The sequence below is a fragment of the Penicillium angulare genome (assembly GCF_028827245.1).
Source record: "Penicillium angulare strain IBT 27051 chromosome Unknown utg000008l_segment0_segment0, whole genome shotgun sequence".
Lineage (NCBI taxonomy): Eukaryota > Fungi > Ascomycota > Eurotiomycetes > Eurotiales > Aspergillaceae > Penicillium > Penicillium angulare.
In genome coordinates, this window is record NW_026623167.1 from 2157057 (window position 1) to 2168557 (window position 11501).

General features: G+C 46.7%; 6 protein-coding genes across 6 annotated transcripts; 3 read left to right on the top strand and 3 right to left on the bottom strand.

Moving 5' to 3' along the window:
• Positions 1 to 2070: 2070 nt before the first annotated feature.
• N7478_011467 (uncharacterized protein) lies at positions 2071 to 4100 on the top strand (the record flags this gene model as incomplete). Its single annotated transcript, XM_056927681.1, has 3 exons — positions 2071 to 2151; positions 2221 to 2385; positions 2448 to 4100. 3 exons carry the CDS (start codon positions 2071 to 2073, stop codon positions 4098 to 4100), a joined length of 1899 nt encoding a protein of 632 aa, XP_056774729.1.
• A 648-nt stretch (positions 4101 to 4748) lies between these two features.
• N7478_011468 (mRNA transport regulator MTR10) lies at positions 4749 to 7953 on the bottom strand (the record flags this gene model as incomplete). The annotated part of the gene is made up of 5 exons (XM_056927682.1): positions 4749 to 4837; positions 4901 to 5431; positions 5504 to 7574; positions 7659 to 7751; positions 7828 to 7953. The coding sequence occupies 5 exons, from the start codon at positions 7951 to 7953 to the stop codon at positions 4749 to 4751; spliced, it is 2910 nt and encodes a 969-aa protein (XP_056774730.1).
• Positions 7954 to 8234: 281 nt separating this feature from the next.
• On the top strand, positions 8235 to 8642 carry N7478_011469 (small nuclear ribonucleoprotein E; the record flags this gene model as incomplete). Its single annotated transcript, XM_056927683.1, has 3 exons — positions 8235 to 8357; positions 8426 to 8516; positions 8593 to 8642. 3 exons carry the CDS (start codon positions 8235 to 8237, stop codon positions 8640 to 8642), a joined length of 264 nt encoding a protein of 87 aa, XP_056774731.1.
• A 16-nt stretch (positions 8643 to 8658) lies between these two features.
• On the bottom strand, positions 8659 to 9429 carry N7478_011470 (5-formyltetrahydrofolate cyclo-ligase; the record flags this gene model as incomplete). The annotated part of the gene is made up of 3 exons (XM_056927684.1): positions 8659 to 8771; positions 8907 to 9269; positions 9339 to 9429. The coding sequence occupies 3 exons, from the start codon at positions 9427 to 9429 to the stop codon at positions 8659 to 8661; spliced, it is 567 nt and encodes a 188-aa protein (XP_056774732.1).
• A 206-nt stretch (positions 9430 to 9635) lies between these two features.
• On the top strand, positions 9636 to 10498 carry N7478_011471 (uncharacterized protein; the record flags this gene model as incomplete). The annotated part of the gene is made up of 4 exons (XM_056927685.1): positions 9636 to 9737; positions 9790 to 9904; positions 9961 to 10139; positions 10208 to 10498. The coding sequence occupies 4 exons, from the start codon at positions 9636 to 9638 to the stop codon at positions 10496 to 10498; spliced, it is 687 nt and encodes a 228-aa protein (XP_056774733.1).
• Positions 10499 to 10636: 138 nt separating this feature from the next.
• N7478_011472 (uncharacterized protein) lies at positions 10637 to 11237 on the bottom strand (the record flags this gene model as incomplete). The annotated part of the gene is made up of 2 exons (XM_056927686.1): positions 10637 to 11036; positions 11101 to 11237. 2 exons carry the CDS (start codon positions 11235 to 11237, stop codon positions 10637 to 10639), a joined length of 537 nt encoding a protein of 178 aa, XP_056774734.1.
• Positions 11238 to 11501: the final 264 nt, after the last annotated feature.

The following is an 11501-nucleotide window of genomic DNA, read 5'->3' on the forward strand; positions in this document are numbered from 1 at the left end:
ATGGTTGGCAATGTACCTGTATATTGATTTTGTTAGGGTATATTATATTTGATGACTATCTATGAGTCTATATCACCTATGCGCCAGTGAGTACTTGAATCTTTTCCAGGATGTATAAAACGATGATCCTTATGCAGGTGATGGCATATGGCGTTCCAAGTCCAATCACTTATGGTCAGGCTAATGATAATATGTACAGCCTGGCAGTAAAATGTCCCCCAGATCCTGAGTTGGATAGCAGGGACCTACAGAAAATACATATACGTACGTAGTGGTACAATGGGTATTTTGAAGTCAGAAGACCCAATGCGCTTCGAATAATTGAATTCATATACTGTCAAATGCACGGTTTACCGCTGCAGAGCCCCATAATTAGTATGTAGCCAAGATGTCAATGTACATCCACGCATCCACCTACAAAATACTACTAGTATCCGATTTAAATTAAGAAACTAATTAGAGCAAAATCTGAAAATGATCTTCCCGTCACACAAATTACATAGATGCATCTATCTCAACTTTTAAAGAAGTGGCCCACTTCCAAAGTTACTGACGAACGTTGTATATCTCCGGAACTGTCCAAATGGTTTGCCCACTATATGTACAACTTGAACCTCGGAAAACAGTACTACATATATACTACGTATATATAGCCCTGGACATCTTTACCCCCAATCAATGAGACTGAAGAGTTCCTATGGCTTTCGTCCCAGTTGATAGACCAAAGAGACTTCCAATGTTCTAGATGTACCAGTAATGTACAGCGTGAATTTGTGGAGGCCAGCCCACTAGGCACAAGCCACATGCACGATAACTTGAAATACGGTCTTTTTTTATATAATCAACTAATTAACCAGGTCTAAATAAAGTCAGACGTGTAATTTGAGGCTGAATTGGTAGTGCATATATAATAGAATGGGAATTTTGAAGATAAAGGAAGTAAGACGCAAAAAAATTCCTGATATAACATAACAGCAGTACCAAAACCATTGGGACTCATTCTATTATATAGTAAATACACAGTGCACCTGGACATTCGTATTATAGAGGATGTTGATCTCGAGTAGCCTAATGATCCCCTGGAGCCGCTGTGCGGGTAGGATTCGGGGAACCTGTGCACATATACCACTGGCAATGTCTGGATTCAAATAACGAACAAAGATATTTAACCTGATCCAGCTCGAACTTTTCGAAGCACTCGCAAAGGGGTGGACGCCCACTCTTCAATCTGAAGCGACCGCGTGTTCCATAAAGGGCTGTATTGAGCGGAGAAGCTTGGCGCATCGGAAATGATTCGGAAGTTGACAAGTCCTTTTTCATCTTTCAACACTAAGCGCCCCTGCATACGTACACATTTATCTTCCTTGTAACCTCCTAAATCCACTTCGTAAATCACTTTGTTACTTTTGGACTTTGATCTACAGTCCGTCCTTCTTTGAAGATCAACTTTGAAATGATCGACTCTATTCATACGCAAGCGAATCCGCCCCACCCACATCCGACGCCGGCCACGCCCCACAAGACGCGTAGTTTGATGCAGAACCCCTAGTTCTCTATGGTGTGGTGGTGGCTGAAATTTGATCCCATTTTGGTCCTGTCGAATTCTATGCTGTGCTCTCAGACCACTGTCCAGGGGGCGGGATGTACTCGTAGGGTGGACACGCGGTCTCGCATCCTCCTGGCCAATCGGAACCCTATCATCTCCAGATGCTTGATTATCTCCGATCTAAGATGGTCGTCATACGCGCCCTCCTTAGGGCTTGGGTCCATTAAAGCCGGGACTCGGCACTACTTGCTTGAGGTTCTGACACTGACTGGTCTTGGCGGTTCGGAGATGCTACTAGTATCCTTGGCCCACTATTCAAAGCTGACGATTCCGTGTTCTGTTTTTTTCTCTTTTTGCTTGGGTTCTTCTTCAGCTGGTGTTCGCTTTCTTTCTTTTTACCTTTCTCTCTTTTCACGACTGTCCTTTCTCGCTGCGGCCCGGGGTCGCTTTTTCATGGAATTTGAATCGATATAGTGTCATGAGAGGAGTTTCTTGCTAGTAGTCACACCTAGAATCCTATCATGATGCTTTTACTTGGCGCCCTTGTGCTCCTACTGCAAGGCTCTGTTGCACAGAGAGACAGCGACCTCTCCTCTTTCGTCACGGTGAGTGATACATGGGATGGAAAGAGACACTTTTAGAATGCCTCTAATGCTTCCGTTGCACCTGGTTAGCTCCCCGAAGTTAGGGCATTGAAATTCGAGGTCCACCACGTAGACCGAGATCGACAACTACCTGGATATTGGTTCGTTGCGCCGTATGGTCAAATCAACCCAGAGGCATCAACGCATAGATATCAACAATACCAGGTTGGACCGTATATCTATGACAATGACGGCGTAAGTTACTTCATGTGCTGGGAATCTTTTGCTCCGCACCCATTACTCACTTCCATGTATAGATGCTCATCTGGGCTGGATCCCCGCTTTACGATAATCGAAATGTCTTCGACTTCAAAGCAAACTGGAATATCGACGATCAGCCCCACCTATCTTTTATTCTTCAACATACCGACGTCGAAAAGGGAAGCGGAATGATCCTTAACAACAAATATGAGCTCGAGCACGAAGTTGCAGTCACAAATGACCTTGATGCCTTCAATATGCACGAATTTAATATTCTGGATGGAGGCAAAACGGCCCTAGCTTGTTCGTATATACCTTCATTGGTTAGCTTTGCTTCCTTCGGCCGGCCGGAAGAGGAAGGTTGGGTGCAGGCAGGTGGATTCGTGGAACTGGATATTGAGTCTTCGGAAGTTGTCCATGAATGGGATTCTCACAATGAGATCTCAGTCTTTGAATCCATCAAGGTACAACCATGGGATTCACCATCTGGCGCGCCTGGTTCGGATTACGTTCACATTAACGCTGTCGACAAAAACGATGCAGGCGACTATATAATCTCCATGCGATTCACTAATACCATTTACGGGATTTCAGGCTCCGAAGGCAAAATAATGTGGCGTCTCGGTGGACTCGAGAGCAATTTCGATATGGATTTCATTTTCCACAAACAGCATGATGTCAAATTCATCTCGTCGAATGAAACACACCATGTCATTTCATTGATGAATAATGCCTCTGACGAAGGAGAGGCTGATGAAAGTATCTCGGCAGCTTTATACATCGAGCTTGATATGACTACGATGGTAGCACGGGTAATTCGACGTATCGAGCGTCCGGATGGAGGACTTACCCGTCTCCGTGGTAATGTCCAGTCACTGCCGAATGATAATACATTCGTTGGATGGAGTGAACGGGGCTATCACTCTGAGCACGCACCGAACGGTGACCTGCTCATGTGGGCTAAGTTCTCATCTGACCGATTCTCAAGCTACAGATCTTACAAATTCGACTGGATCGGCCGTCCTAATACTACTCCTGACCTTGTTTCATCTGTTTACGGTACAAATCGCGAAGATGTCTTGACCATCATCCACGTTAGTTGGAACGGCGCAACAGATATCGCGGGCTGGAACTTCTTTGCTCGTGCTCATGAAAGCGGCGAGAACATCTTCATCGGATATACCTCCAAATCAGACTTTGAGACCATGTACCTTGCTGACGGGTTTATGGATTGGGTTTCCGTAGAGGCGATTGATGGTGAAGGAAACGTGCTGAGTACATCTGGTCTCCAGCGGACAAATATTCCAGAGAACTGGGCTGCCGTTGGGTTTGAGCTTGAGGGATCATCGCCTTCTCCTGATGATCCTTCTTTGCTTTATCTTCCTAATGGGGAAGTTGAAGAACCCGTTGATGATGGGACTTCCTCGTCGAATCTCAAGTCGCAGGATCAGATCTACGCTGATACTAAGGAGGTTGCTAAGTCTGTTTACAAGGTCTATGCGATTTTACATGCTGTTGAGGCCCTTGCTATTCTGGTCTTGGTTGGGTCTTGTGTTGCTGGTGTGGTGTTTGGTGTGAAGCGGATTCTTCGTCGTCGTCGCCACCTCAGCTCTTATAAGAATGTCCCTACTGAAGAGGGAAATGATGAGGTAGAGGAAAGCAGTCTTCCTGCGGAACAAATTCCCCTTCGTCGCAACTCAGATGGGTGATTGAATGTCTGAAATATTCATCCAAGTTCTTTGTATATATTAGTTTCTTTGATATATGAATATATCCATGGGTTTTTTTAACCTAAATATTGGTGATTTTCTTCACAAACTTCCCGTCAAAACGAAAGTAGATTGGCTCATGAGTATTCAATACTGCAGTTTATATTCGTAAATGAATTGTATTGACTCCTACGTATTTTTTTCTATCTTCTAAGGCTACTTATCTCTATGTCTGTTTCCAGCACTGATCAGAAGGCTACCGATTACAAAAACGGACAAGCCGACATATTTGGCTATTCGTAACTTCTACCTAGTTATCAAGGCGCTTAACTGAAAAATGCCCACTCGTTCATATCCCCGAGGACCCAGGCATTGTCGAAAAGCCAGCTGAATACAAGAATAGTGGATCTGGCGGCCGGCGTGAGCCAGCGGATCATAAATCATCACGAGCATGACTGAATTTCGTGTGCCATCTTAACATACCACACATGACACATATCGCGTAAGAAGAATAGATAGACCAACACCTGTTGTGCAAATGCTCGGGGGAGGGGGCTTCTTTTTTTTGTTTCCAAATGTTGGTCGAGTTACCCAACGATGGAACACTCGAAAGATCAGAAGGGGAAAAATGTACACATGAACAATGCTTCATCCGCTGAATCGGAATCTTGCTGCCTCTAATCGACCAAGGCCATCGCGAGGGGCAACATTGCGGCGGCGGTAAGAGTTGGTGAAATCTGATAAAGTTAGAACAAAGAAAGATGAAAGTGAAACGAATGCACGAGATAAAGAAAACTTACCTTGAAGTAACACTCGAATTTTCCGGGTTTCACCAGACTGGACCTTATCGGCTATGCCCTTGAAAAGACGTTCGGCCTCGCCTGGTTTCATGGATCCTGGGGGTAACATTTGCAGTGTGTTCTGTAACCAGGATCCGGTTTCATGTGGAAGAAGTTCGAAGAGTGTCATCATGACCCCTGATGCATCTGGGAAACAGTCGCCGGGGAATGTGAACATCATACCGGTGAGCACGCGCTCAGCCATAAGTTGACCTTGGGACACGAGGAGAGCCTTGACAGCATCGCGGATCTCGGGTGGGTTGGAGTAGACTTTGCCTTCAGGGCTGGTAAATTCGGAAACCATAGGCTTATCGAATGCAAAACTAAATAGGTCGCGATAATAATGAAGAGTGGCGATAAGTGGATCAACCTGCTGGAGCGTGAGAGCACTAAGTGCCGCGGAGAAGATAGGAACGGCGAGGGATGAGCTGATGCATTTCTTAGGGTAGTAGCGGGTGGCGTCAGAAGACAGCCGGAAGAAGTCCTCGATAACTGGGAGTAGTTAGAAACAGCTTTTTGAAGAACTCATAGCATGGATCTATAAAGATATTAATGTGGACTTACCATCGGGGAGATTTTCTGGGGGTAGATCATTCAGTATCCGCAGGAATGCAAGAGCTTGCTGCTCATAAAACTGGAAGACAGCATCACTTGTTGCCTGATCAACATATTCGGCACCATCAGAGAATTCGCGAACAACTGCATCGGTAGCCCACAAGAAGCAACCTTCCCGCGAAGCCTCGAAACCACTGGCAATACTTTGAGCAAGTGTAGGAAGCAGGGGAATCATAGCGGTTCGGTAAGAAATTATCATATAGCGCCAGCAACGGCACACGCGCTCCAAAATGGGAGTGGAGGATGTGAAGTTCATAACAATCGTGGTCATGATAGGCAGGATTTCGCCGCAATACTTGACGGCTGGGTTCTCCTCGCCCGGTGCAACAATAGGAATGACAACTTGCACAAAAATAGTAATAAGCTGCAAGTGATCAGCGACGGCCCGTTGGCCTTCTTCGTCTTGAGCATTGTTGGCGAGGTTCATAATTCGTTGCATGATTGGGTCACAGAACATCTTGAGAGAATCGTAGATCTTGTCCATAGGTTGCACAGACACAACAGCCGCAACACCCTCGGTGATCTCCTCTTGGCTGGTAGGCTTGAGCTTGTCAAGCACGGACAAGAAGAATTGATGGAGGTGGTCGATGTGGCCGCCAAGCAGCTTCTGGCAATCCGTTCCGAGAAATTTGAAGGCGAGAGCAGCAGCTTGGATGACCTCCGGAGAAGGATGCTGGAAAGCGCTGATTACGTAGTTGAGTTGCGCTTCGAGTGTTTCCGGGTGAAGTGCGGTCCATTCCGTGTAGCGGGCAAGGGCCATGATGGCCTGGAATCGAACCTTTTCTTGGTCTGGGATCTGTACGATCAAATTGACCAATTCACCCAGCACTGTGCTTTCCTCCGGGTCAACCATACGACCCATTGCACGGAGACCGAAAAGAGGTGCTTCCAGCTCCTGCCAGTGTGGGACATGCTCATTACTGGCTTGAGCTGCATACTTGCCCACCCATTGCTGGATCAGTGCATAAATCTTGCCGAGACAATCAGTAACGCCCACAACAGAACAGCAATCCTTCAGAACATCGCCCATAGAGTGTCGGAACTGGCGGAATTTCTCTTCTTGCTCTCGGTCACCACCAAAAAGATCTGTCTCTCCTTCATCTGGGGTAGGGAACTCCAGATGTTTGACCATAATGTCGACCAACTGGGAAAATATGTCCTGGAAGTTGAGGCGGGAATCCCCATACTGAGGGAGGGTAATATACTGCTTGAGTTCATACCAAAAGATGAAAGTCAGAGAAACAGCATCGCGCTCCCAGTCGCGAGCGCAACACTCAAGCACAGCCTCAACCAAGCCTCGGAACTCGCCTGGCAGTCGTGCGATAAGAACTGCCCAAGCTTCACCGGCCTCGGAAAACATTCTCGTGATGCCTTTAAACGCCTCCGGGTCCTCTGTTTCCGCAGTTTCGGCAATCTTAGGTCGGAGCGCCATCAATCGTGGGTAAAGAGCTTGAATGATAGGGAGGGATTCGTCAACGTCCTTGGTGTCTCGGTAAAGGGTGCACATGCAGTCAACACCAGCATCAAACGACACATCATTGTCCAAAGCTTTCAAAATAACGTCCATAAGAGGCGATTCGACAACTTTTGAGGCGGGAATTTCGCGGAGCCATGAGGTAATGCAGTCCAGAAGGCGCGGGTTGGTCGCAGCCGATGGCGAAGACTGAGCATACTGAATCATGAGCTGCAATACCTGTTCGGCATTGTCCTCCAGTAATTCCTTTGTTCGTGAAAGTAGCTCATCCTCACTGAGATTGATTTTGCGACCCTCTGTGACCTCCTCTGGAAGAATCTTCAAAAACTCCAGTACACAATCCCCCGCACTGCTACCCAAGGCTGTTCCCACGACAGCCAATACGTCTTTCCATGCGATCATCTGAATCGCCAAACTTGCCAAACACACACATAGTTGGGTCTGAATAGGTCGCGGACCGGAGGCAAAAGCCACGAGTAGGCCAAGGACGGAGTCTCGGAGCGCTAGAACGGACTCTGGGTTCAGTTGGTCCAAATCAAACACGATCTAATCGGTTAGCCTTACGACTGATAATAACAAAGAAAAACACCCAGCAAAAATATATCAATGAGCAATCAGCCCGGCGCTCACCTTTCCCTTCAATGTCGTCGCGGCAAACAGTTTGGCTTCAACTGGTACGTCGGGTGACTGTAACAAAGCATGTGTCGTTGTCCATGCCTCAATCTTTTCAAAGGTGTCAGTTCCACGTTTTCCAATTTCTTTTCTGCGATTAAAGTTTGAAAGGGGGTATGTAGCGTACAGATTTCTGGAATTTCTCAAGGAATTCATGAGCTTGGGTCTTTTCGGACCTAGGCACATTCCCTTGCATTGTCGCGACGGCCGCCAGGACCGGGGCGAATGCCTGCCCACTATCCTTGCTGGCCATATCGGGGGAAGGGATTGCAATTCGCAAGAACGTTGACAACTCAGCAATATCCCGAGAAATATAGAAAAGGAAAAAAGACGTAAAAAGCGAGTGTGGTTGGAATCAAGATAAAGGGGAGGGGTGTATTTGTCGCGGTATGAGTGGGAGAAAGAGAGAAGGTGGGATGTTGGTGCCCGTGACTTGCGTAATGGTATTACCGCGAATCACGGGACGCAGAGCTTGACTTCCCTTTCTTGCTGTCCATCACCTTATCGAGTTCAGACTCACCATTCACATTCACCATGGCAGGCCGCAAGACATTGTTGGCACCTATCCACTTCATCTTCAGCTTGCTGCAGAAGCGCAGCACTGTTTCGATTTGGCTTTACGAGCAGCTGGCATTCCGAATTGAAGGAAAGATTCGGGTACGTGATTATATGAATCTGCGGTCAACTCTTGTCTCCGGCTCCGCACTAACGCAACGCGTATTCAGGGTTTCGATGAGTTCATGAATCTGGTCGTCGACGAGGCCGTTGAGGTTCGCCAGGCTACAAACACTGAGGAGGAGAAGCGCAGGCCGCTGGGTATGATTTCAATCGATTTATCAAAAAATGACCTTGTGGGTCTTTGTCTTGCTAACACTGCTGCTGCTGCGTACAGGCCAAATTCTCCTTAAGGGTGACAATGTCTCCCTGATCCAAGCAGTTTAAATCGTTTTTTTTTGTTCTACACTCGGCGATCGAGATATTGCCCATCACCAATCACGAGCGCATCAATGCGCCAGTCATGCGCCATCACCGGAACCTCCTCGACCATCTGCTCATGAAGCGACAAGGCCACTAGCAACGGAGTTTAGTTATTTTGGACAAGGAAAAAAAGAATACAAGAGGGGGTTGAATTTTGTTTACCAAGGAAAGGCATCGTTTTGCTCAACTCTGAATATCTTGTTAGAAAATGGTCATAATATCCTTTACCATGCCCGAGCCGTCGAAACTCCTGGTCGAACGCCATGCCCGGCATGACAATCAGATCTAAGCCATTTTCTTTCAATCCATTGCGACGACCAGACACCTGTGTAGGCTGTAGTGAGGGGATTCCCCATTTATCGGGCTGCAATGACTCAAATTCATTCATGGATTCGAGCGCTAGCATGTCCATGACCGACATTTTTTCCACTGTATGGATGTACGGAATATAGACATCTTTTCCGCGCTTAAATGCATCTTCCACAATGCTTCGAGTTGAAAGCTCCCCGGTTGGCATCGATAAATAGACGGCGATACTGTTCGCATTCTGATATTCGGGCAGCGATAGGAATCTGTTGGTTGCGACTCCGGCTGCAACGGGTTAGCTGGGGAAGCTGTACAGTAGGAGCACCACCATAAGAGAGAGAGAAAAAAGCTAACATTGTTGACTGATCACTGCAATAGACATATTCTTCAATGCATCCCGCATATGCTTGCGCAAATCGCGCTTTGCAGTCTGGAAAGCCATCATCGTTGCGTTTTAAGATCCCCGCGGGAAAAGGTTAAGAGGTGAGGAGGTTCCTCATTCCAGCCGATAATGATAAGGGTGGACACCGGTATGCTGAGGCCTTGTTTGGTCCCCACTTGAATGAAGGGATTGTTTACAGCCCTTCGATGGCTTCTGGTCTGAACACCTTTTTTTTCCTTTTGACATTCGACATTCGACAGAAAATCATCATGATTTGGATTTGGGGTCTTTTTTTGTCGGTCGCGGCCGCTAATGTGGATGATTTGGTTGGTACTTGGACTACAAAATCCCGTGAGGTTCTAACCGGGCCCGTATGTACTTCAGATGGAGATGACTTCCAGGCTACTTTCTGACTTGAAATAGGGATTCTACGATCCGCTTCATGATAAGCTCCTCGAGCCGAACTTGACTGGCATTTCATACTCGTTTGATTCAGAGGGACATTATGAAGAGGCGCTCTTTCGCGCTATAGCCAATCGTACTGTGGAACCCGCGCATTTGTATACATCATGAGATATACTAACGGTTTGACAGCGACCGACCCATCCTGTCCTTCTGGAATTTTGCGCTGGCAGCATGGATCCTATATCTTGTTATCCGATGGAAGCTTGACATTGACCCCCATTAAGGTAGATGGTCGGCAATTGGTCTCTGAGCCTTGCAATCAAGACACTGGCACTTACACTCGCTATAACAACACGGAGCACTTCAAGGTAAGCGATGGGATCCTCAATCTTTGTCTTCATGTTCTGCTGTTTATCTTGATTTCTAACCCCCGCAGGGATTCTCGGTCTCTACTGATCCATACAGTGGCAAAACTCGTCTCGATCTCACCCAGGCTGATGGCCAGATCATGCATCCTATGTACTTGCACTACAAACCTCCGAAGATGCTCCCTACAAACACATTGAACCCAACACCAACTGGATCGCACAAGAAGAGGGACCTTTCTTCATTGTCAGGACCAGGTTTTAACTTGGTTATCAAAGAAGAGATCATGAATCCAGACAAATGGTGGTGGTTGGGGGTATTTATGACTTCCCTTGGAGGCATGGCTTTCTTCTTTTCTTAATTTTATATTCTTATTCTCATTCTAATTCATAGTTATCCAACTGAATGCGCATTTGAAGAGAGAAGAATGCCTTTTTTGCGTTTCGTAGATTATTATACACCTTTATTATTACATATTTTGTACATGGCTTCAAGTTGTTCAAGCCAAAGCCTTCTTGACAAGAGCAGCGACCTCTTTCCTGTCTGCTGGCTTGCCATCTAGGGCGCCTCCTGGAGCAAAGAGAGTCTTCAATACCTGGCCAAAGTCAAGCTTACCCCCGGCTTCTTTGATGGTAGCGATCTGCTGAGACACAATGTCCTCCACTTCCTCCGCTGACAATGTCTTGACTTGACCGGCATACTCCTCCAGAATGGTGACTTGTTCATCCTCCTTGGCTTTCAGATCGGGACGTTCCGCAGTGGCGAATTGTTGAGCAGCATCAGTGGAAGCAGCAGCACGTTTGCGAATCAACGACAGAAGCTGTATATCGGTTTGAATGGGGGAGGAAGTTTTAGCGGCATTGTTGGTCTCGGAGATTAAGGCACGCAGGACATTGAGTCTGTAATTGTTTAGCCAACCAAACCTTTCATAAATACCAGTTGCATTTAATCAACAAATCTTACCGTGCAGTGTCTTTGGCACGCATGGCTGTCTTAAGATCAGCCCGCAATGTTGCCATTAAAGGTGGTGTGGTGGCCGTAGAGTTCCATCGCACTTGGCGCAGAGGGGCAGATGAGGTGAATCGCAGAGCTCGAAACATGATGGACAGAGGTAGAGCTTTTCAAATTGGTAAAATTAAATAAGCTCCAGTCAATAAACAAGTGACAATTGAGTTGCGCAGTTGCAGATTGTAGAGTTTCAAGATTGAGATCGTGAAGCTCCATCAACTGCAGAAAAGGCGGAAGATCACGAGTGGTCTGTGCACGGGAATTGTTGACTCTCACCTCGCAAAAGAACCTTGAAACCAATCATCTCCAAAGCTGCCCGCAATTTCTACAATCTACCAACTGTATCTCGCTGCCTA